Source organism: Spea bombifrons, chromosome 4, assembly GCF_027358695.1.
Source record: "Spea bombifrons isolate aSpeBom1 chromosome 4, aSpeBom1.2.pri, whole genome shotgun sequence".
Classification (NCBI taxonomy): domain Eukaryota; kingdom Metazoa; phylum Chordata; class Amphibia; order Anura; family Pelobatidae; genus Spea; species Spea bombifrons.
The window spans coordinates 86,532,881-86,559,341 of record NC_071090.1 but is presented as its reverse complement, the minus strand read 5'-3'; the positions used below and the strand labels follow the sequence as shown (position 1 = coordinate 86,559,341).

The window sequence follows — 26,461 nt, the reverse complement described above, 5'->3', positions numbered from 1 at the left end:
ATCAAATGTTATTCTATGGTGCCTATTAAATATACCTCTTTATATATTTCTTAAATACAAATATATTAAGGATCAGAGGCTCAAGTGTATATATATATATATATATAGATATAGATATATATATATAGATATATATGTTAACTGCTGTTCCTTCTTATTCATTTTAATAATCCCTTTCTCTCACTTTCCTGCCTGTTAGATAAGGTAGACCCTTCGACTTGCCCCGGGCTAGGGAAAAAAATTGGATAAATATTAGATGATTTTAACTTCTGCCTTAGCTTTTTCCTGTGTCTTAACCACACAATGTTTATTAATGCTTTTCTCATAGCGAGCAAAGTTTCAGCATGGACTATGATAAACATAAAATGGTGATAGTTGTGATGGATGTGGAATCGTTTGCAAGCTATTTTGTAGTAATTTGATCAAATAGATTTATATTTATATCAGATTACTAAAAAAAATAGAACATTTGGAGCAATCAGCACATGAAATAAAAATTCCAACAATAAGTTACCTTCAGTCAGATTATTCTCTAATCCATTTTCTAACAAAGGACTTCACTATGTCAACTCACTTAAAACGTAAGAAGATATACTGGCCACAACTTAGAGAGAACGGCTCTGCCTCTGTGAATTCCTGACTTTTGGTTTCTGTAGAATTCCAAGCTTAGCTACAGCAAACACTTCGATTTCTGTTATGTTCTGTAATAACGCATACGTCTTATAATGGCTCAGTCAGCCTGATTTAGAAAGATCACAGTTTAATGTTATTACGTAGCAAGTGTAGCAATACATAGCGAAGGAGTCTTAAAAAAAAAGCTGAATATGTTACATTATGTAATATGTCTGCATTAAGCATAGCCTTATGAAAGCATTATCACTTGGAGAACGTGGAGCCGGGGTTTCCGCTACTTGCTGCCTTTTCAGGTCCCAGGACGAAGACAAAGCACCTGTTGGCATCTCAAACTGAGACAAAGCCAGACCTCTTGATTCTATGGGCATAGTTGAGTATTGTATACCGCCAAACACTCCTTCTAAGCGGCTTTCGTCCCACAGTGCACTGCAGGGCCTTGGCAATGGACCGCTGCTGACGGCTCCCAACAGCCCAAGTTTAGAGTTACACGCTTTCTTCCTGCAGTTTGTTATGGCAGATGTTTTGCTGGATCTAATTCTGCTTCTCGTCAGAGTAAAATATTTGCTCACCCTGCCTTGTTTTGCTTTCCCCTATTTGATGGTGCTCGAAAAATGTTTAAAGTTCAGCAACTTTTCTCTGGCTTTGTTTTATTTTAGTTGTAATATTTCCGAGTGCTTGGATTAAGAAGAAGAAGAAGGGAAAAAAAAGTTTATTTTTCTTTTTTTAACTTGTTACAGAACAAAAATTCCTTGTTTTTCCTAAAAGGGCAAGGTAACATTCCTTATCAGCTGGATCTTCCGACAGGATAATAATACTTTTTGTACGCTGGATGATTGTACCTGCTTTTGGAAATGACTAAAATATGCACCCCATTAGTAATACCTGTCTCATTAAATATATATATATGAGAGAGAGCTACGTGTCATGTACTTTTTCTAGGGTTTATGTCCACCATGGCATGAGAAAATAGGAGACATTTACTTTGCTTAGACATCATCCATAGCAGCAGTTGAGTGTTCTATAGAATGTTTGGGACAGCCTCACTACTCTATGTATGGCCATAGGCAGTGCTGTATGAATTCTTTCCATAGCCTTCTTCTTACTAGTGGTGGGGGTGCTGCTAACTTTACTCAGGAGGGACAATTCCAAGGCATGTGCAGGGTAGAAAAGAATGATTATTCTCTGTTAAATGGGTTTGTCTTAGTCTGCCCTTCTTTAGTTTATCAGGATCACGTGACCTTTCTCTTTTCCGCTCGGCTCCGTCTCGGCTTGGAATATTGATATGTGACTTTGGCATTGCCGCACAGTATGTGTTTGGTGTTGAGAGTCTTGCTTTCAAACCATCTCGCTTTCTGGAGCAGCATCAAACACAACTTGCCACTAGTTTCCTTGTTTTTTTCCGGTGCCCTCATCTGGCTTTTCCTATTACAATTTGATGCCAAAATAAAGTTCGGTGGTTTTTCTTCCTAGTCTTACAAACACTGTTCCAGTCGTTCAAAGTGCTTTCTGTGTAGATGCCTCCGAATAATTTCCAGCTCTAGAAACCATTTATCATTTGTGGTCAGACTCTTTCAAGTCATTTTTTATGGTAGCATCATCCTTTTCCCAGTCAGTTTCCACTAAGCAAATCCATAAAAATCATTATAATATTTTACCGGTAAACACCATTACAGATTATAAATTTATTTACTTGCAAGATGTATTATATGAAGAAAAGGGACCGGTCAGCCTTAAGCACTTATGGGCGAATGCGTTTTAAGGGTTGGCTCGGTTTTGTACTGACATGTTTTTATAACTACTCTATTTTTTTTTTGTAGTTGTTAGAACTATATTTTCCCAGCCCTCCAGATAAAACATACAAGCTTTACTTACTGATAAACACATAGAATACCTTTCTATTACACAGTATCAATATATATATATATATATATATATATATATATTCCTGGCAAAGGATAGGCAACTGAGCCCCAGTGGACTACAACTCCCAGCAGTCAGAGAGCAGCGAAAGCATACCTTGAGCTGCGTTTCACTGCTCTCAGAATTTCAAGGAGATTTCAGCCCAGCGGACCGAGAACTGTTAATAAATCCATGGATAAATAAATTGATTAACTATGTACAGGTGAATACACACATGCTGGATGATGTGAAAGTATCCTTAGATCTGGTCAGGGATTGACTTGCTGACAGGTGGAATCTCTGAAAGTTGGACAGCGTTTTCACACAACTCCTAGCAGAGCCAGGCAAAGTAGAGCCTCATTCTTTTCTGTCCAAAACATTAGGTTAGTAGCAGAGTTATTTGAAATAAAAGTTTGAAGTGACTGTCCCCTGAAGTTTCATAATGGGACGCATGTGTTCCAGACACACATGTTCTGACAAGCACAGCGCATAACGGGAAAAGCGGCCGGCTCACACCGGTTTTATGACCGGTTGCTAATTAATTGGCAAAACATGTAGCTGAAATCTCATATGTCTTCAGCTACTGAAAATCCAAATGGATTCAGATGTGTGAGAGTGATGGGATTGCAGTAAGAGGGATGGAGGAAGGGCACGTTCTGTTCACCTGGCGGTACTGCCTGACCCCAAGACCGGCAGAAGCCACCACTTAACCCCTTCGTGACAAAGGCTGATTTTACTTTTTGTACCCTTCGTGACAATGGCCTTTTTAACATTTCTGCGCTGCTTGTGTTTAGCTGTAATTTTCTTCTTTCCCGTTTACTGAACCCACACACATTAGATATTGTTTTTTTCAGGACAAGAAGGGCTTTCTTTAGATGACATTGTTTTGATTGTATCTTATTATTTACTATTAAAAAAAGTATAAAATATGGTGAAAAACTTAGAAAAAAATGACTGTTTCTAACTTTTAGTTGAAAAATCTTTTACTCATCTATAAAAGGTAATGAAAAAACCTGCTAAATAGATTCTACTATTTGTCCTGAGTTTAGAAATACCCAATGTTTTTATGTTTTTTTGCTTTTTTCTACCCATTATGGGGCAATAAGTACAGGTAGCGTTTTGCTATTTCAAAGCCATTTTTTCCAAATCTGGTAATTCTTCCCCCCATGTGCCATTTCGGGTATCTTTGAACCCGGCCAATGCAATTTACCCCATCAAATCATATATTTTTGAAAACTAGACACCCCAGGGTATTTCAAATGCTAGTATTTTAACTCTTTCCATGCACCATATCTACCACCAGTCTTTGTCAAACTTTGTGGTAGTCATTTTTTTGCATTTGTTTTGCCACACACATTTTACTTCAGGTATGAATTAAAATGTTCTCGTTTATGTCACTATCACAAAACACCCCAATATGTGTTCAGCAACATCTCCTGAGCACAGTGATACCCCACATGAATGATTTTGCCTGGCTGTTTGGGGGCAAAAGGGCCACATTTGGGGCATGCACATTTTTCAATGTTGAACTTTGGCATTTGGGGATCCACTGCCCATGCCCTATTTGGTACATCTTTGAGCCGGGCCATTTCAGTGTGCCCAACAAAACCATATATTTTTGAAAACTAGACACCCCAGGGTATTTTAAATGCTGGTATTTTAACTCTTTGCATGCACACATTTTACCACCAGCATTTTTTCAAAGTTTGCAGTAGTATTTTTGTGTGTGTATTTTTCCCACACACACCTACTTTACGCATGAATTTACAGCTCCTGGTATATGCCGCTGTCACACGACACCCAAATATGTGTTCAGCAACATCTCCTGAGTACAGTGATACCCCACATGCATGGGTTTGTCATTTTTGGGGGGAACTAAAAGGCCACATTTGGTACGTGTGCATTTTTCTAATTGGAAATTAGATGTGTGGCCATCCTTCCCCCGGTGTTAATTGGGACCTTGTTGAACCCGGCCAATTCAATTTACCCCATCAAATCATACCTTTTTTAAAAGTAGACACCCCACGGGCATTTAATATGCCAGTATTTTAACTCTTTCCATGCGAGAATTGTTTTAAGCTAATATGCTTATTTTAGGACTTGCTCACAAAAATATATTTTTTATATATATTTTTTATATTTTTTTGCCTTTTTAAAAAAAAAATTTAAACATTTTTTTTTCAACTTGGAGGTTCCCCTGATAGTGACATCAGTGGGAAATGATTTTTACATTTTACTGTTTTTTTACTATTTTTTTCTAATTATTAATTTTATTTTATTTTTTTATTTATTTTTACTAATCACAATGTGATAAGAAAGCTGGGCTCCATTGACTTGCATGGTGAATGCAGTACCTGTATTCAACCTGCAAGTGGAGCCAGAGTTCTCTAGATGGTCTGGAGACCGTCTAGCGAGCTTTGAAACTTGTTTGTTTCTGTTGCAGGGCGGCGGCCATCTTCCTTGATGGCGAAGATCACCGGCAGCTGCGGCTGTGACCGCTCTCCGGAGCGGTCACAGCCCACCGAAAGGTAAGTGTTTGGTGTTGCTGGATGCCTCCTGATCGAGGCATTCCAGCGACACCATTTAAGTTTAGGAGGCGATCGTTGATCGCCTCCTAAACGCTTTTAAAACGGGCGTCCGCCGCCATACAAAGTATGGCGGATGTTGACGCCCCGTGGAGGGGCCAGAGATGGCCCCTTCGTGCCGATCGCGGCGTTGCTGAATGCCCCGAGGTCGAGGCATTCAGCAACGCTTTTTGGGTGCAGAAAGCGAAAGTAGATCGCTTTCTGCACCCGTTTAAAGACGTGCCGGTCCTGGCACGTCAATTGTCGTAAAGCACATGCTTTTCCGTGTCGTGCCAGGACCGGCAATTGTCGTTAAGGGGTTAATCAAACGAGTGCTGTCTCTAAGTATTATGCAGTTTGCTTCACTGATCCCCGATAACAAGAAAATCGCCATTTCTTTATCTACAGATATGGAAGCTTTCTTCGGGTGACTTTAGCTGCTCAAACACAACACTTAGCCGATTCTTTATGGCAATGCTAATGAAGTCAGCCGCTCCCCAGACTTTCATTCATCAGAGAGTCCGGGTGGGTGATTGATATTGAGACAGTATGATCAGTAGTCTGAGTGTTTGTTTAGTGGGTTACCTTTAAAGAGCTATACCACATACTAATATGTCTGAAAACATTTTATACAAAAACAGAACTTCAAAAAAGAAAACAGTACAATATTTTTGAAAACTTAGAAGTCATTGGAAAATACCTATTGATCAAAGGACAGTTCTTTAAACCTACCCAAGTTAATGATTGTTTTGAGTTTTTGTGATGATTCTTTCTTTGATGAGTCTTGCAGCACATTTGTGACTGCAGTGAAGGCTGTGTTAATGACACAGTGTTCCTGATATAATTAAAACCTTTTGTATTGATAGCTCTTACTGTTTTGCTTTTTGTGTCGGTGTATTTATCGGCAATTGTCTACCCCAAGGGGGTTAATATACTGCTGTCTTTGGAAATATAATAAATTAATACAATTTGAGGCGATGCAGTCTTAAGAGGAAAGAAGAATGGGCAGAACAGTACAGTTCTATTTTTCTTATCACCCTTTCCAGTCCTATAGGCAGTTCATTGTGATATGATTTATGAGTTCAGTGTCATATGATTTATGAGTTTAGTGTCATATGATTTATGTACCATGACTCTGAATGAAAGGCAGAGATCACGTCAACTTGTGTATTTCAAAGCCGGCAAGGAAAGGAGAGAAAGGGGACAACCAAATAAAGGCATGTACATGCTTCGCCTCTCAATGTCAGCAACATGAACTTGCTTGGCACTAGAACCGGGGCCGCTCATCCATCTAGTTACTAACGTATACACAAATGGAGTGTTTCTGACAATAGTTACCTTGGTGGGAACTTGCAGATCCACGCTGCAAATCCTGAAGCCTTGGGGTTTTTTTTGCTTCTGTTTTGGAAGTTTTGGGGGACAAAAACCAATGCTTATCTTCCAGTCACAATGAGACATCAGAATACATATACTATATATATATATATATATATATATATATATATGTCTAATTAGAATGCATGCTAGATGTGTTCAGAGTGCACATTTTGTTTCATACGATGCACACAAGGAATGATCTCCTTTTATTGTTATTTGTTTACCTCCTCTATTCTGTGCTCGGCGATGCTGTGTTTACAGAGCTGTTTAAAAGTGCGGATACTTCCACATCTCAAAAGTCTCAAGAATGAATACAGCAAAACACTGTGAAATATTATTATTATTATTATTTAAATGAAACCTTCTCACCGAGACAAACAAAGGAGTGTTAATCAAACGCGTAAATATTTATATTACTCTGGACAAATTGTTCAATCATTGGTTTTGCAACACTTATTTTTAGAAAGTTAAAATGTTCTGGATAAATCCCTTTGAAGGAGTTTAGGATTATGCTATTCTCATGTGATCTTTCTGTGCCCAGGCCGTATTCTGGATTTGAAAACTGGCACAGTGAAGAAGGAGGGCCAGCAGTCTTCGATGCGCATGTGCATGGGCTCCAGACGCTCATTCATATGCAGGATGAGGTAACCCCTTCTAATTTCTCTTTGATTCCCTAATATAAATGATGTCAAACTTTTATTTTGTTTCATAACTCTTTCACATTAACCCTTTGATTGCGCAAGGTCATGAGCCTTATTGTGCACCAACAGGCACTCCAAAAGGTAAAGGAAAGGTTCTAATTGTAAAAAAGATATTTCACAAGATGCAACAGTCTGTACTCCCCAGGATTCGATTCAAAATACAAAGCTCGTCATAGCAGTTCCCTTCTTACATCTTCTCATTGATCTCCGAATACACCCCAGCTCCGCTCATCTAGTGATCTTCATCTAACAGGCCCTGCTTGTTATGTCATCTTTATCCATTGTACAGTCCTGTGGAATATGCTGGCAACATATCGAGCAATACATAATAATAATAATGATAAATGATTTTCTGATATAACTCTATTCTGATGGAAAGGAAAGGCAGCAAAGCATGGTTATCTGCTATTATAACCCGGCGTTTGCTAATCATCTGATTTGAGGGTTAGCAGTGATACGTGACTCCGTAGTTATTATTCAGGTGTAGGCATGCTGGGTCAGTGTTATTTGGGCCCATACGTTGCTTTTAACTGATGAGCGCGAATGAGTGACTGTTCACAGCGTTCTTAAGCCTTAACTCTGCTTTAATTTGAAAGCAACTCTGTAGCTTGTTTGCTCCTCTTTCGTGACTACAAAGGACTCCATCGGCCACTGGAATCCCAGCCATTGTGCTTGAAAAAAACATAAAAAATCATGTTGTTTTGATAAGATAGTCGTTTTAAACTTCGCTTTTAAAATTGGGGGGGGGGGGTTATGTGTACTTTCTTTCATTGTTGCCAGGATCTTCATATCTGTTTGTGTTCTTGAATGAGTGCGTATCTCATCAGTGCCAATTGACCACTGCTTAAAGTGAAAGCTTGTAATCATCGGTACACTAGAATTGCTACTTTAATTCAAGTTAACCTGCAGCCTTTCCAGATCACGTCTGTATTAACCTCTACCACATCTGCTGGATGGCCATTGCATTTATCTACCAACCTCTCAGTAAAACATCCTTACATCACGTCTAAGCCTGTGACTCTCAAGTTTATGGCTGTGGCCTCTTGTCCGAACATTTCTTCTTCTGTGAAATGTTCTTCCCTTACCCACTTTGTTGAAGCACTTTATATAATTAAATAGTTCTATTATTTTATGTAGTAAATTACCTGCGTACCAACAGTTTGTTTATCTCTAGACTTTTACAATGGGAACTGTTCAAGGGACTTTGTTACTGATGCTGGCTAGGAGTACAGCTTTGTTACCAGATTACAATTTAAATGACACATTTTAGTTTTTAATTATGAGGTTCTTTTTCTCGTATTAATGTATATGTCACCCTTCCCACTGTCTATAAAATGGATGACATGATGACATGTTTGTGGTTTACTGCAGGTGTGGTAATGCCCCCTTGGATCATTTACCTCTTAACAGAATAAGTACGATGCGCAAAAGATACAGGTAAAATATATTTTTTTATATATATATAGTATATAAGTAATATATAGTATCATATAGTATATAAATAGTAATCCTTTCACATTTAACCTTTCTGTGTGTTTTTTCTACCTTTGTCCAAAATCCATGTTCATTTGTGTATATATATATATATATATATATATATATATATATATATATATATATAATGTATATTATCCCTTCCTCTCTCATATCTCTTTCAGGAACGGCTTAGGTCCAGTGAAGGAAGGGGAAGCACAGTATTCTGTGGTTCACTGTACCGGGTACATTAAAGCCTGGCCACCTGCAGGTAAGAGAAGTGTGCCTCTGTTTAGTAATGGTATAATGGAGCTTATAACCAGCACTTCTAAAGTATGAACAGGGATTTTTTTTATAGCTGTTAACACTGAAGCAATATAAAGAATATTTCACTGCTTTTCAAAAAAGTTATATGTTTAGTATTAGAAGTGTTGGTGTGTTTGGCCGTTCGGAATAGACTGTTCTTCACAGAAATGTGACTTTTTCCTGAAAAAATAAAACATCTGGCATTTAGGATCTCAATAAAGGATGTGGAAACTGATTGCCAGATGCTGCCAAACAGGCGTTTCAGAATTCCCTCCTAATAGGGGTCACATGGAAATGTGAAGTGCCGTCGGGAGCGCGGACTCCTTGGCAACGTTGTACAGCCACAAGGTTGGGACACTTAGCAAGGGCTGGCTTTGGTGGTTTGATGATTTTTTTATTGCTGTACGTTGGTGATAAGTACTTAAAAGTGATGTTCCACTTAGTCAGAGCAATCATTGAGCTAGTATGCTAAGTTTCTTTGTTTTATTCTTTCCTCTGGAGATGTAATCACATAAAATCATTGCAAAAATATTTCCACGGCAGCAGCCTATCATTACCCTGCTTGTGACAATTAACTGTCCCAGACCAAAAATATCGTGGCAACATTTTACTTGACAAAATACTTCTCTTTAATGATGCGTTCAGTTACAAAGGTGTAAAGTTATAGACATTGCGTACACCTGGCCACAGATTGCTTTAAGTTTCTAAAGTCGATCAGTGCTTTCTGGTTCACCTGCTGAGCGTTATCTTGCCATAGAACCACACAAACCTTTATTTATCAACCCAATCTGAAAAGATGATTATTGCGTCAATGGAACTAGTACGTGATGCTATCATAATACATCTAGGGGTTATGATAAGGATGAGCTGTTTGATGTCATAAGGATGAGAAGTTGATCTGCCTTATATACTTTAATGTATACCCAAGGGCCACTTGGGCTCTAGTGCATAGCAAGGTCTGTCTTGGCCCAAAACATATATCAATAAGAGTATGAAAATACCTGCTTATTACCTGCTTATTTTGGTTTATCATAACAGTCATTCTCAAGCCTTAGTTTAGTTTTATGGGGATACATTTGTAATACGGCCCTTGATTTAAGGTGGACTAGTTTTGGTGTGTTTGTCCACTCATGTGGCTAGTGCTTCTGACCGCGGTATGCCGCTGTTACATCACACGTGTGGATGACATCAATTCTGGCGTATTATAACTGTCCAGACGTGTTTCCGGTGGAGAGTAGTGAGGGCTTTTAAGGACCCATCTAGTCTGCCCATTTTTCCTGATGTAAAGACACAGACCTTATCTTAGATTCAGGAAAGCCATATGTCTCTCCTGTAGTAGTCTCTACATCTTCTGATGGGAGGCTGTTCCATTTATCTACCACCCTCTGGTTAAGGTGGGATAACAGTGAAGGAGGACAGTCTTTCGGTTAGGAAAATGCAGAAACAGAGGTGATTAAGTAACGTCTGTCCATTTGCCTCTTAGTAACCTGTGCAGATTCCTGGGCTCAGGCGTAGGTTGATGTGTCCTGTGGGACTGGTCATCTTGCACAGAAATTCTATATATAGAGTTGTTTAGCCCGCAGCGAGCAGACCCTCGGCTAATGTATGGCAGGTGGGAATTCGGCATCCCGGCACACGCAATGGGTCTGCTATTCCCGCTTGTTTGTGTGTTTAGAAGCCCACTGACTGGAGGTTACGAAGATTGAAACCCCCTGACCGAGCAGCTCAAACTGTAAGGAACAAATTAAATATTGTATAATGGAAACAATCTAGCTAAACGTAAACAAAGCAATTCCAAAATGCCAAATGCAGAATTCATTCAGTTTTGTGTTCTTTACGCATTAAGCCATTTCTTTTTCATGTGCGTAGATTTCCTGATTTCCATACAGGAAGGCGTATTACGTGAAAGTCCATAATAACTGCGTAAAATGATATACATGTTATTTTTAGACATGTGTAATATGCAGCTACTCTTAACATGCCCTAGCAGGGGGAGATGAATGTTATAGGATTGAAGCTTAGCTACACACGCCATGTACAGGGACGTGATCAAAGCCTTTTGGCAAATCAGCGCAACCTCAAAGATCTTGCTGTAAAAAGGGGGACACGTCCCCTGAACAATCAGACCAACGTTTAGGGCCTTCATACTCAACCTTTGGGTGCAGCATTCACTTTAGGGACTTTCTCTTGAAATTGCAGAAAGCCGCAGCCTTGGAGTGTAATAAAGTTGTTGGCCAGACTGGCCAAACTATATAGTCAGGGGCAAGAAGCCTTAATTCCCATCAGTTTAATCGCATGCATTGAGGTTAATATCAGAGCTTTTTTTGTTTCCAGGCTTTCGTACTTGGGACGTCCTTACAATGCAGCTACAAAGAAAGCACGGTTTGGCTCCACTTGGTACACTAGTTACTATTAGTAGATATTCATTAAAGCCGGGCTTTGGGCAGACCTCGGGTGGGTACCCGTACATACAGATTACAAGCTCTTTGGAACAGATTCTGGTTAGCGATATCCGTAAAGCTTGGCTTAATATTTGGGAAGCCCTACGCCATCTTTTATCCCGGCGTTTGTGTTTTCCTTGTGTATTTGAGATGCGTAGTTTGTGCCGTGTCTAGCAGTTCCTCCAGCCCTGTTTAGTAGACGCACCCCAGAGACTCCAACCTCTCGGTAACCCTTTCAGCAAAGGACGGAGCTCAGAGAACGTGTGCTTCACAAATACCAGGCAGTTATTTTTATGATTTCCAGTTAACTCTCCGGTTTGCCGTTTACTGGAAACAAGTTCTCAATTGCAGGCCGACCGCTCAACAACCTTTTAATATGTCTGATTGCGTTGTGTCCATCTTTGCACTACAATAATCATACGTATCTGGCTGGCCCTGTTTGCCACATGCTCCAGGCAGCGAGCTGTACATTTTCCATGGCCTTGCGCTAAATTCCACATTGTGAGCAGCGGCAGTCCTGCCAACGACTCGGCTTCCAAGCGGCTCTGTAAATGCCCTGTATTTGTTCAGCAGTAGCGTGAAGAAAGTCCCTTAAAAGGGAAGTATAGCTACAATCACGTCTGGCAGACACAACAAAGGCCTAGCTGCTATTCTTAATTAACCCCTTACGCTTTAACCTTTTCATATCAAGACCCAGAAAGCAGCGTACTGATCTAGAATACGTTGTTAACATTTCTGTGAATTTTGGTCCCTTGATTAGCAGCCGCACGGGGTCAAATAAGAACAGCAAAGAGTCCAATAAAATTCCCTTAGTTCTTCCCAGAACTTTTCCGCTTTAAGAAGACGGCATGCTGTATTGTTAATTTGTTATTCTGATCATTCTGTTTTCTTCTCATTTGGATTCCTTGTAGTCCATCACGTCGGGTAACCTGAGTGGAATTTCAAATCATGATCTATTGCTTTTAGGGAGAGCAGATTTCAATGCCAAACTCTTGTCGCTTAAAACATTTGGTTGCAATAAGCAGAATGGAGAAACAATATGTCATGGATGGGGCCAGCATGCATTTGGCTCATACATAAGCTGCCCAGTGTTTATTACAGTACAGACATGGCAGGACAGCGGCTTGGCTAGCGTGGACCCGTTTGCACTCGGCTGTGTGGGTGCGAACTCAAGAAGTGGATGTAGAGGTCGATGCAGATTGGGGTTATTTATAGATGGAAGGATCCAAACTCTTACGCTGAGCACCATGATTAAGGTTGAAAAAAGTCCATCAAGTTGAACCCTTCTACCTAACCTTCCTATTCTGGATCCAAAAGAAGGCAAAAAACCCCTAATTAAGCTACTTCGAATTCTGCCATCAGGGGGAAAAAAATCCTTCTTGACTCCAAGAGGCAATCAGAATTCTTCTTTGGATCAAGAAGCTGTAAAATATTAATGCTATTATATTTATAGCCCTGATACCTGATTTGTGGTATACTTGAGAGCGGCAGATATTGTTCAAGATGTGAACCTTAACATTCTAGTTAGATTTAAAGGGTTACCACAATTATCCTAATCACATGTACACAGTCCTTAAATGTATTGTTCCACAAAATATACATGACTGACACTATGTAGTATATCAGCAAATTAGCAACCACTGGTGTCATTTTCTTCTTTCATTTTATGTTGCAACAACCTACCCAAGCATGCTTTTGTGTCACATGACAATTAAGTGTTTCCAGAAGAAATTATAGGATTGCTCCAGTAAAGGATTATTTCGGGGGGCTAGTCTTTAAAGTGACCCACAGATACCCTTTGGATACCATTGGAAGTAGTTCAGGCAAAGGCAGCAACACAGATGTGTATAAATCTATCCTAAAAATGAAAAACAAAAAAAGTGATTAAAAAAGGCAGACTAGATGGCCCAATTAGTACTTTTCTGCGCATCTGGGTATCAATGATTCAGGCACTCTGCATGACAGGCCGCTGGGGCGTTAGTCCAGTTGCCAGGACTGTCTCACCAGAGTTTGGGATTTATGTTAGCTATGCACTTCTCAGCTTCACTGGTCCACATAGTCTCTTACCTTTAATTATTTCCAAAAATCTATACTGATCGAACTACACAAAAACACAAGCTATACACAGTTTTAATAAATGTTGAAAGTGCTGTAGGTGACAATTCTCCAGGTACATAAATCAAAAAGCCACCTTCTGAGAGTTAAAGAGTCAAGCACAGTAATGACGGGAACAGCTACGTATATTTCAGCTATGAATGAGTTAGCAAATTAATTTCGGGGATGTGCATAATCCGATGTCACATAGAATGGCTACTATTGTTTGGGATTGTAGAACTTGGGTCATAAATAAGATGGCTTGCCTGTGACTCACAATGCCGTCACCATATAACCCAGCCTTGTGAAATGATCTTGGAAAATGCTGAAACCAGCTCAGCACAAGACCGGCCGCATTTTTTCCAAATCCATAACAGGAAGTTCGGATGGCTCCAAGGAGTGCGGAATTGCATGCGATAAAAATACCTCTAATGAGACCCAAATGTGCTCCATCGCCTCTGATTTGCTACCAGTAAACAACATTCCTGTGTTGTGTGTCTGCAGAGCAGGGGGAACCAGGGACAGCAGCATCTCAAATATCCATAACAGAGGCTGCATTAACCACATGAGTGCCGCACACATACTCAAGCTTGTTTTCTCACCTTATTCAGTGTTGACTAGGCAGAGAGAGTTTATACATCACTTGACTTCCATGTAGCAGCGTGATGTCATATACAGATCGCATAACAAGCACATGTTTAGACATTCCTGTGGTTTTTAAGAGTTAATTTTAGAACCACTGATGTCATGACAATCCAATCCCCACTTCATTTTTCATTTATTACAACGGCATCAACATTACAGTAGGGCAAAAGTACATGGTGGTGAGGAATAATTCGTCCCAGCCGTTAGTGCAAGTGATTACGGGAAGTTAAAGAGTGCCTAAAATGGGCATTTTGTCTGATTGCTAATCTCCGGAACAAAAATGTAAAAAGGATAAGGGCTGGGTATGCAAAAGAAGTCCTTGTGTTTTGACCATGTCAATTTACTAAATATGTTGATCAAGGTTCCCTTGATGACAAAACATTTTTGTTAATGGTTTTAACACCCATCCATACCTTTTGCCATATGTAACCTCCAGATACATACATGTCTGATCTACGGGGTTGTAAGTAAATGGCACAAAGTAAGGAAATGCAGCTTTTTACCCAATCCCTTTCCAAAGTGTTCTTCAAGACCAGATCAAATATTTTGTCTGCCCATCAACTCTACATAGATTTTTCAGGAGGGAAATTCTAGTTGTAGTCACTAGACTTGCATTTATTGCTTTGTTATGTTTACTAGTAAGTCATTAAAAAAGCCTATGATTATTTGAGTATATGGTCTTGGGTATACACGTGAATTGGAACCTCAGTGAATTGGTCCAGCAGGCAGTTGCAGGTTCTCATCCAGGCCAAGATGATAGAGTCTTCTTCTTTGTTACTGGGTGCAAGACACAATAGCTTTATTCTAACTTTATAAATGTCTGGAAGTTTGTTGAGAAACATGTTTCATTTATCATACAAAAGCGCACATTTTGAGACAAAGTAATGGTGTTTTGTGCATCTATACATACAGACTTTATCCATTTTTTTATAGGTATGACTATCCCTGAAGAAGATGCAGAGGTGGGCCAAGGGAGCAAATACTGCTTGGTTGCTATTGGGAGGCTACAGGTCTGAATACAAATATTATTGTGGAATTGCTATGTGTAGGGTCACATTATCATCTTTGACTTTGATACTGTACACCAAAAACATTTTGGATTTTATTAACCTTCATTGGCCTCACATTGTATTGGTCCATGTAGCTTAGTGGAATGTTGTGGTCATCCATCAAGTAACCAGCCTCGTTTGTAGATATGCATATGCAGCACTGTCTCCCATTGTGTCCAATCCTGTTCAGTAAACATACTGTCATGTTCTCGAGAAACATATTACTCTACAACTCAATTGTTATTGTTCTGTTGACCCTGCTTTCCTGACAGTTGCCCAAACAATTGCTTCCACTGCAGGCAATCACTCTCCTGCTGTCCTTATACATTACACACATGGACTGATTCACTCTCCCTGTTTATAATATAAATAAACTAAAAATAAAATACAAGCTCTCCCTCAGGTCACAAGTTCCCCTGGGTGCTTGGACATGAACGGAATGTCTCTTCCAACCGAATTCTTATCACGACACAGCACTGACGGAGTCATCACTTTTGTGGATCCACGGTGCATCAGCGTGATTGGGTACCAACCACAGGTTAGTGCTCAATGGTGGCCAGCATCTGTGTTATGGCAGAGGCCAGGAGTTATATTTATGTTGTGTGGTAAAGACTTTATTCCAGCAATACAGAATATCTTGTGCTTGGACTGAGTTGACTTCCTTTAGTATGTCTGTTTACGTTTTTATGGTCTGTTTGTTTCATGTGACTTTGTTTTTATTGTCATGGCCTACTTGTCCTATGATTGAAGTGGCTGAGATTACAACTCAGGTTCTCTTGGAGCATTTAATATCACATTACATATATAATTGTTACGTGCTTGTTAGTCTAATGAAAACTGAACATGTCTTTGATCAAGACAGCATTTAGACAAAGGCATCTAACAGAGTAAGACTAGGTGCACTTTATTAACTGCAGATACCGTTGGATATTTTGGAGGGCAATAGCATCCCCTTGCTCAATCCAACAGCTCTCTTTGTATATTTGTTATTATAAACTATATGACCAGATCTGGGAGTCTGGTGGATGAATCTGGGTTTGGCGGATGCCAGGAGAACGCTACCTACCAGAATGTATAGTTCCTACTGTAAGGTTTGGTGGAGGGAGGGTAATAGTCTGGGGCTGTTTTTTGGGTTTTGGGCTGGACCCCCTAGAATTTTAATTTATTTTTTAGTGTTGCTTTGTGAAAAACATTATGTACTCATTCATAAATCACTAGAAAGCCTCAACTTACCCTAGTAAATGAATCCCCGATGTGCAGTGGTCAGTCTGGTACCTGACGGGGGTACAATAGAGGCATCGACAATGCATGGGGGACGAGCATAAAAGATCTGTGTTCTAAATATATAAAAAGAAAATGTGGGGTTTTTTTGGGGGGTGACATAGGGTCTTCTTGCCGGGGGTGCTATTTGGTTGTGGCCTTTTTTTTTTACACAGTAAGAAGAGCATTTCAGTGAATGTAACTTTCAGGCTTGTAACTGTGAGGTGTCATAAACAAATAATTTATCAATTAAATAGTCTGTACAGATCTTATTTCAGATTGCACCATTGTACTATCGGTGTTGTGTGTTTTTCTAGGACCTCTTGGGAAAGGACATAATTGAATTTTGTCACCCTGAAGATCAGAGTCATCTTCGGGAAAGTTTCCAGCAGGTAAAATCAACGTTTTCTTTTACGGATTAATATTGGTTGGATTAGATTATACTATCTCACATAAATTTCCTTGCTAACCTTTATCAGGACGTTATGTATAAAATATGATTGTAGTTAAAAATTTTAATCATAGCAGAGCAGCGTAGTAGTCCAATCAGCAGTGATGTTTCATTGGTTGCTATGGTGATAGGACCATTCTTTTCAACCTTTTCTCCAGAATCACTTTTTATACCCAACCTGCCTCGTCACTCACTGTGAATGCCTTTGAATGCCATATGCACACAGTCACCCCCCATGTTTGGATCCGGGGTGGATGGGTGGGGGTCAGTGTTTGGGTATGTGTGTCTGGGGTTTGTGGGTGTGTCTGGGGTTTGTGGGTGTGTTAGCATGTATACCTGGGTATGTTTTTGTGTGGTTATGTTAGCATGTGTCTAGGTATGTTAGCCTGTGTGCATGTGTGATAGTCTAAGTGTGTGTGTTAGTGTCTGGATGTGCGTCTGTTAGTGTGAATGTATAGTTGTGTTGGTGTGGGTCGGCTTGTTAGTGGGTGTCTAGGTGCGCATGTTTTAACGTGGGTCAGTGTTGAATGTCTAGTTGTTCTAGTGTGAGTTTGTAAGTATGTTAGTGTGAGTGTCTGACTGTGTGTGTGTGTGTGTATATGTGAGTGGCTAGCCAAAAGCCCAGCAGAAGCCCTTTCTAACAGTGTACCTTTTAGTGGCTTTAGTGAGATGCTTCGAGCAAAGATGGGCAAATGTATGTAGGAAGGAAGAGAAGCTGTATTTTCTATTTAATTCTTAATAATGGATATTTGTGCTTTTTTGGCCTCATTTCCAAGGCCACACTTAACTTTGTTTATGATGAATCCCGCCATTTGTACTTCCTCTCATCAGGTGGTGAAGTTAAAAGGACAGGTGTTATCAGTGATGTATCGATTTCACACAAAGACACGGGACTGGATGTTGCTTCGCACCAGCAGTTTTACCTTCCAGAACCCATATTCTGATGAGATTGAATACATTATATGTACCAACACCAATGTAAAGTAAGTGCAGTTGCATAGCCCATAGCTTCGTCCATTTAAGAAGGACATTTTTGTAACTCCATGTTAAAGACATTTTCACCTGCTTACTTAATAATGAAACCATAGCTTAATAGTTCACCGTGTCACGTTGGATATTCAATGGTTATATATGTTCTTATATAAACGATACACAATCTAGGCCTCATGGCATTTTTATTTGTGAAAGTTCTCCACATTTAAAATCATTTCACCCTATGTGTTGCAGTCATGGTGGGATGGTGCCACATACGGCACACAGACCCTTATAGCCTAGAGTATTTCCTCAGCTGTTTCTGTCTTCCTAGGCAAGTGCAGCAGCAGCAGGCCGAGCTAGAAGTTCATCCAAGGGACAGCCTGTCCTCCTATGACCTGTCACAGGTGGGTATTGCGGTACTCTTGCTGCGTTATCTTTCAGCACCCCCTTCAGCCTCTGCTGCACTATACAACTTGTGTCGTTACAGGTTCCGGTACCAAACCTTGCAGGGACCGTTCACGAAGGGGGGAAAACCGTGGTTGATAAGCCAGATCCCATTTTTTCTCAAGACCGTGACCCACGCTTCGCTGAGATGTTTGCTGGAATCACAGCCTGTATGTTGTGTATCTGTTCATCTTTATTGGGAGCAAACATAATGCAAAAAACAGTCAGAATAGCCCCAAAACCTTCATTACTGGAAAATGCATTGCATTGCAATAAGGAAACAATTTCTCGCCTTAATCCCCGTGTACTGCTAAGCATCAGTATTCATTCATATATTAACACTACAAATGCCATTCTTCATTTTCCAAGTAAAGCATATGTATTGTGTCTGATGAGGCACTACGTGTTTGACCAAGTTCAGATCAGGACAGGTCAGAGCACTGAGCTGAATTCAAGAGCCCCAGGGAACCTGGTTATGTGTGTTTTCAATAAGAACTTGGGTATGTTTGTAAATGTAGGGAGAGGGTCAACTGCATAGTCTTCATTGAAAAGGAATTTAACGTTAACTGATTTAAAGTGCCTTCTGCGAGTCTGCCTGTCGCCATAACACATAGCTGGGGGGGAGGGGTAAGGAGGGGTCTTTGGACTTTGATAAACCTGGAATTCTATGTGGTGGAGAGTCAGAATTTATAGAACTTAAAAATATATCGATCGGTGTGATCTCAGGTTACAGTTATGGGGAAATCTAATTTATTTTTCAACAGGATTCTTAGCATCCATAAGGATGTCTGCATCCTTTTACGGTTGGGTTTTAGAATGCTACAGATTGGGTAAAGGTGATATTTTAAAAGGACAAAATATTAAAATAACTGTCATTTCTATTATTTCCTCACAATGCTTAGGCACAATAACAATAAAAACTAGGAAGAAGTTTTTGTTCTGTTGCCAACGTATCAATGCCCTCTTTTTGCATCACATACCATATTATATGGTTGTAGTATTCACTGAAAAAAAATCAGAATAGGTCAGTGTGTGAAATGAATAAACTGTTATATCTTGGCAAGGTATGGGTACTTAGTTATACCAAGACAGTTGTACAATTTGGTTTTATAATACTTGTGTTAGCTAAAATACTATGTTTTAAGGAAGAGTTTTGGTACCATAAATACCCACCTATGTTTCTTGTCGACTCTCTGTGACTCTCTCACTGTCATCTTTTAGCCGAAAAGAAAATGTTGTCGGCGTCAGGCAGTGGAACTCAGCAGCTGTACTCAACAGGCAGCCCCTTCCAGCCTGGACACAGTGGCAAGTCGTTCAGGTACTTAGACTGCCGTACAACCTGTATTGACGAATGAAAGTAATGTTAGCTATTCTGTATGACATCTAGAGTTTGTATGTTCGCAGCTCTTCAGTGGTCCATGTTACTGGAGTTAATGAGATCCAGTCACCAACAGGTACAGCACAAAATTTGTCTCAGATATCCCGTCAGATTAACGCTGGACAGGTCTGGACAGGAAGCCGACCACCCTTTCAGGGTCAGGTACAGTGACCACCATTTGTCAATACGAGTTGCATCACTGAATTGTTGGTATTGACAGTGAAGGGAACACGTGTATGGTGCTTAATTAAAAGTACATGTTCTTTAATATTTCAGCAAATCACTTCACAATCCAGTAAAGCTCAGACTTCTCCTTTTGGGATTGGAACAAGCCACACGTATACATCGGACCCCTCTACGTACAGCCCGCTATCCAGCCCCACCACTTCGTCACCAAGTGGCAATGCATACTCCAGCTTAGGAGGAAGAAGCGCCGCATTTAGTGAGAATGAGTTCATGCTACCTGTTGTTATTTATCTTCTGTTATCTAGGTGGTCAAAAATGCATATAATATATCATTTTCTTAAAACATGCTTCTTCACTGATACCTATCCAGCTCCATCATGGTGGTCATCCATGCCTTGTGCTGTGTCAAAAACTGCCTACCCATAATGTTTTACAAATGGCTTTATATTGCCGACTGCCAGATTTGCAGATAGGGGAAGCTATTGCATATACCGAATTTGGCATTTTTCTGTACAACCATTAGAAGCTAAAATGGTATAAGCCATGCTTTTGGTAAAAAGGACCACTGCAAGTTCATCAGTACATAAAGCATCTCTACCAGCTGTAAGATTTCCTGACGTATATTTCTTATCTTTTTTATTCTTGTTTTTTCATTCCCTTTTTAATGAATCTTTGTTTTCTTCTTCATTACTAATATTTTCTAAATCTTGCAGCTGAAACAGGACAAAGCAGTGGTCAGTTCCAGGGCCGTGCATCTGAAGTGTGGTCCCAGTGGCAGAGCCAGCATCATAACCAGCAGAGCAGCGAGCAGCATTCTCATCAGCAGCCAGGACAGGCAGAAGTGTTCCAGGTAAACAGTCCATTTTGTTGCATAAATATCCAGCGCGCATGACACATTAACTGTGCCCAGACTGTCTTTAACCAAAGGGCATCTGCCCAGGACATACACTCGCACACACATTTTTAAGGAACACGGCATGTAGGTTGTTCAAGCATCTTGGAGAACTAACTTCCAATTTATGAATTACAGGGTGGTCACACCAAATATTGATTGGATTTAGATTTTTCTTTTTTCACACTGGCTAAAACATTTTGTCGCGTATGCACGTGTAATGTATTTGCAGAATAATGTAGATTTAGGTTTAAAGAAATCTCTCAACATAAATTCTGGTAGTGAAGGAATTTGTATCTCATTAGCAGTGTAGCTGTATAAACCAATGTAAAGCAAGTGTCTGCATATAAGAGCCAGTGTTTGTGTACACATAGCCCACTAGGGAAATATGTATGACGGAGAATTGGTGTTTGGGAAATGGCTTAATTAACTCATGCTTAACATTTATTTCCTGTACAGGACATGCTGCCCATGTCTGGAGATCCAACCCAGGGCACCGGTAATTACAACATTGAAGACTTTGCTGACCTGGGGATGTTTCCTCCATTTTCTGAGTAACATCTCGTGAAGCTCAGTATCCTTCTCTGTGTCACTTATATCAGCTTTGTAATCGTAAAATGGTGACAACTATGACTTGTTTTCCTGTGGGCTGTTACAGAGTCTCTGCTCAATGGGAATCGTGTGCCGTATTTATGAATACATTTGCAACTCTGCTGGAAAGAAACCGTCTGGAAAGCTAGATCATTGCCCAGAAGCTTCATGTGCCAAAGTTAATAGTTAATGGAAGGCAGACTTTTGTGACTTTTATTTCTCTCTTTAATCAATGTATAGTGTTAAGACCTTTTTGTTGCCGACAGTTGGGCTAACTGTAAATTACAAAATAATTTTAACTTTCAACACTAACTCTTAAAGTATAAAAGCATCATATAAGTGAATGGCGCATGCAACTAATGGGGCGAGTGAATGTATTATCAGATGTGTAGAGGAAGTTGAATTGGTTTAGCAGATGCTAAAGGAAAGCCCAGGTTACAAGTGGTATTGATGTGGAAGGAATTCTCACAGTGGATGTAATTGACCGTATACTGTACAAAACAGCAGTTCTGAATGTTACCAGCAGATTTGTCTTATGTTTTAATCACTCTTTCAGAGGAAACGACTTGTCTAATGTTGTGTGATGCCAACGGCTGGTATTTTGTTTCCATTTCAGAGGAGAGATGGAGCTTTTTTTGTTGTCTCATTGCTGAAGAGTTAACGTTGTTGCCATGTTCTCTCATGATTCCCATGTCCTGGAGAGATTTCTCATGTTCTGGAGTAAACCAGAAATGTGTCATGTGTTTTTCATGTGACCAGTTCTGGTTACTAATCTGTTGTAACTGAATCTATTGAGCTGTTAATGTTGATGTGACCAGTAATGTATAAACTTTGTATTTTGTACTACTGAATGTTCTATACTAATATCTATTGCATTGTGCATAGTCTAGCTATGCTGTCCTCTGCTGATGTCATTTCAATAAAGACGTGACACTGGCATTTACGTGTAACCGTGTTTTGTAAAAAAAATGCATTTGGGTGAAAGGGAAGAAAACTATATTCATTGCCTAAATATAAAGTGTTTTCATGATTTCACTTGACAATTGCTTGCCTGATGGTTGTCACCAGATGAACCCATGGAGTGTTTAAGGTCAGTACATTACAGTATGGTGTATGTAGTTTTATTCCCAAATGGAAACTGGAGCTGCAATCTTCTGTGAAACAGGCAGCGTTTTAAAGTGGCAAAATCTTTATCAGCGTTGAGGAAGCTGCTGTATTAAAACACAGCCTGTCTTACATGCACAGATAAAATGATCACTCCCTGACTAAACCTCCTCTTTTGGTTTTCTATGGTGTAAAGTCACACTGCAGTGTCTGACAGTATATTTTATTTATTACAATAGAAAACTAACAATAACATATACAAAATAGACAAAATAATATCAACACCTTAAGGCATACTGGTAAAGACAGAGAAGAGGGTCCTGCTCTCTCCCAGTAGGTGCCGCCTGATTAATTTTGTTTATATGTAATTTTATAATGTAGAGGACAGGTTACCTTGAATTTGCCTATTTGTCTTCAGAATGATCTTTGCTCAGTAGATTTCTCGGCAGGCCAGGTAGGTTTCTAATCCTCAGATTTATTTGGCTAGTCTGATGCAAAGCATAAGAGCCATTTACTATTAATGTAAGGTATGGCTAGTTAAAAACAAAAACGGCAGTTATTCCAACTATAACCACCTGTCCGCTGGCTATCACTATAAACAGGCAATCCACCATATACATAAAACACGCACAAACTCTCAGCATTGCCTGACATCACTTGGGGAATCACTGAGGTGCATGGTATTGAAGTTTTCTTATTCATGTGCGCTATGAATCGGACATTAGAAGAGGTGAATCACTGATTTTGCACATTGGTAGAACTGCCCCTGGATGTAGGAACCCAGTGGTTCTGTCACTTGCCATGCGTGCATCACATCTTCACATGACCTCCCTCACCACCGAGACAATTGGGGCCCTAAGCAGTTGCTGAACCTGACTATATGGTACCACTACCCCTGGTAACGGAGCAGTTACCCCACCACTGGCCAAATTGTGCAGTGATACTGGAGCGCCAGTATTAAAATGTAGCTTGTACACACTGATTTCCTAGAACAGTCCATACATATGAGGCAAGAGCGGATTAATACATAGATTCCAAAGTGTTGTGATGATATTGTCCAGCAGCAATAAATTTTAAGTACCGTATTGGCTCGAATATAGGCCGCACTTTTTCCCCCCACTGCAGTCCCGGGCGCCGGGCAGGCAGCGAGGTTAGGATACAGATCCCCCGCAGCGGTGCAGGGGACCTGTATCCTACTCCCCGATACGCTCAGACAGCCTCCCCTGCCAGCACTTCCCACGGGGGAGGTGCCGGCACGGGAGGTTGTCTAAGCGCATCGTGCGGATGCGTTTTACCTCTGCACCCCCCCCGGACTTACCGGAGCAGACTCCCGGGTGTCTTGCGGGGTCGGCGGGGGACGTCTACGCAATACAACTTCCGGTGCCGGATGTGCCGGATGTAACTGTGACCTGTGACTACAAGAGGAGCTTCTTACTGGCTGATCCTGTCACATGTCGTGAAGTAGGAAGCCAACTCTGATCGTACATGAGAAGTTGAGTCTAACTCTCTACAAACACGTCTGCTGAAGAAGAGGGGTCATCTAGTGGATCCCACACCAGCCAGCATAACTATTCCTATTCTTCAATGACGTCAAATACGTAAGTTGCACAGCAAGTGGGGGCCCTTGCCCACAGAGGCCTTGGGGCGATTGTCCCCTTTGCCCCATTATTAATCTGAATAATGCCCCTGGATATAATGATTCTATAGACCAGTGGTATATTGTGAAATACAGAGAATAGCTATTCCTATATAACAGTCGGTTACTGCCTTACTTAAAATGATTCACTTTGGTTTATTAAAAGAACTTACTTTTAAAAACCTTACACCCAGGGCTATTTATGGTTAAAATAATGCAAGTCAGAAAGATTAATAGACATTGTTTCAAACACAATAAGATGTTCCATCACATGACTCAAGAAAAAAAAAACAAAATGTCCCAAACACATCATTCTCCATTTCAAAAATATGTTGTGTGTATGAAATTAAATAAATACGAAAATAAAACAATTGCTCCAATATGTGATGATGATAAACCCTGTCAGGGCTTATGAGTTTTAAGCGTAAGTCATTCATTGTCTAAGAGTGAGTTAGTACCACAAAAATGCTTGTGTTCCAGCAAACACGGTTAGATAGGGTTGCTGTTCTTTGCATTTTTGCAGAGCATCCGCATACTCGGCAGCACTATACATTTGAGCAGGGATCAGCCTGACCCTTGTTTTGCCTATTTTGGCCAGGTTCTTACTCCCTTTTTTAACTAGTTAAATATCAACATTTCTAAATCGTTAGATGTCATATTTACCATGGTTATTTACCATGGTCCCTAGCTCCACCCGGGCAATGGACAGGAGAGTCATTCTTCCGACTGTCCCGGCCATTTCCTGATTTGCCATATTTTCATTATTTGGCATAACAAGCATGCCACAACATGGACAGTCTTCTAGATCATGAGTTTGTTGTACCTGCAGAAGTCCGTGCACTTTGGCATAATTCACTGGAACACGTTGGTGTAGAAGCCATTTCCAGGTCATTTTATACCACTCCCTCATCCGAATCCGATTACTCTGTCCATCACCCTCAATCGTGTGTTAAACCCAACTCTAAGTGATTTGTTCCAACTTAATGCATATGGACTGCATAGTGTCAAACAAACAATAAGCAGTTAACCTAAGGCTGTGACGTGTGCCATACCTAAAGTAGGGCCATAAACAGGATGACACTGTAAGAGAAATGCCTAAATCCGGATGTATTTGGCTACAACTACTCTATGAAGCCAGATTTGTAGTTACAGATGAAAGCAACTGTTGACCTAAATTCCTCATATATTATCTTCTAATAGACTGAGCAGAGAACTCTTCTCCTACCGTGCCAGTATGTCTTATGTACAGTATTCTCATATTGTTAGTTTTGTATGTTCTCAGCCTTAATAGTATTGTGTATTTTGTAATTTCCCTCATTGTAACAGTAAACTGAATCTTGCTGGTGCTCTATCAATAATAATGCAAATCAGAAGACAACAGATCTTATGTGCCAAAAGCTAAACCAGCCAACTGTGGATCCAAGTGGATGGTGGCTGCTTAAATTAAGCTAAAATGTTGAAATGAAGAGCCATTTTTAAGGAGGTGAACTTGATATAGACAGACCATCCTTGGACCATCATCAAGTAAATGGTTACTTGCTGGATTTATCTAAACTCAAGAGGAATGATCTTGGTAGGACTTTAAGCAACACCATCCAAACTTCCAACTAATAATCTAACTAGCAGTGACCAATATCTTATGACCCATGCAGCCAGCAGCATGATTGGTCTTTTGTCCCATTCATAACCCAGATATAACCCCGATATAACCTAATAAACAACTGTTCACAAGAACTAAGTGGAAATAATTCTTAAATAATAAGCAGCTGAAAATAAATGATTCAAACTTATTTTAAATTGTTTGTATACCAGAGGCCCGGTGGTGACGTTATGGCCTGAGTTTGCAATGACCTGGGCTAACCACTTGATGCGTATGTTCCTTAATTCATTAACCAAAATAAACATGGGGAAAATTGCTATGGTTCTCTGTATTCTCTGACATACTTTTACTTGGCGCATTATTAATGTTTTGAATAGCTTCCCAATACCGTGATCATTTCACTACAGGGGTTATGGTAATGTGTTTCCTTTTCTTATACCCACAATATTGTTTATAAGAATGTAGTTTGCTAAAGGTAAGATATTCTGTGACCATAATTAAAGTTATTATTAAGAAAGAAAAATTTCAACAGGCTGAGGCTTGTAATTCTTATTGTTTACAATTCTTACTTGTAAACAAAGTCCTTATTTTAAACGTATTATCTGGGGCAGTGTACACCAATGCTGAAGTGTCTATAGGCCAAGGCAAACTGTCTAAACAGGGACAACATTGACAATATTTAGAGAAGAAGTATTTGGTGATCATTCTGTCAACCATAAAAGCTGAATCTCGCATATATTGCAGACAAGCTGTTTGGGGGCA

General features: G+C 40.0%; 1 protein-coding gene across 2 annotated transcripts in view; it reads left to right on the top strand.

The window, feature by feature from the left end:
- ARNT2 (aryl hydrocarbon receptor nuclear translocator 2) overlaps nucleotides 1-22,298 on the top strand; it is a 33,749-nt gene extending 11,451 nt beyond the window's left edge. For both annotated transcript variants that reach the window (XM_053465444.1, XM_053465445.1), the window contains 14 exons: nucleotides 7,015-7,117; nucleotides 8,546-8,611; nucleotides 8,833-8,918; nucleotides 15,067-15,143; nucleotides 15,586-15,720; nucleotides 16,760-16,834; nucleotides 17,725-17,876; nucleotides 18,200-18,272; nucleotides 18,356-18,482; nucleotides 19,534-19,630; nucleotides 19,717-19,852; nucleotides 19,967-20,132; nucleotides 20,590-20,726; nucleotides 21,228-22,298. In XM_053465444.1, coding sequence (XP_053321419.1) covers nucleotides 7,015-7,117; nucleotides 8,546-8,611; nucleotides 8,833-8,918; nucleotides 15,067-15,143; nucleotides 15,586-15,720; nucleotides 16,760-16,834; nucleotides 17,725-17,876; nucleotides 18,200-18,272; nucleotides 18,356-18,482; nucleotides 19,534-19,630; nucleotides 19,717-19,852; nucleotides 19,967-20,132; nucleotides 20,590-20,726; nucleotides 21,228-21,326 — 1,529 coding nt within the window. In that variant the 3' untranslated portion in view covers nucleotides 21,327-22,298. The remainder of the gene's footprint in view (nucleotides 1-7,014; nucleotides 7,118-8,545; nucleotides 8,612-8,832; nucleotides 8,919-15,066; nucleotides 15,144-15,585; nucleotides 15,721-16,759; nucleotides 16,835-17,724; nucleotides 17,877-18,199; nucleotides 18,273-18,355; nucleotides 18,483-19,533; nucleotides 19,631-19,716; nucleotides 19,853-19,966; nucleotides 20,133-20,589; nucleotides 20,727-21,227) is intronic.
- Nucleotides 22,299-26,461: the final 4,163 nt, after the last annotated feature.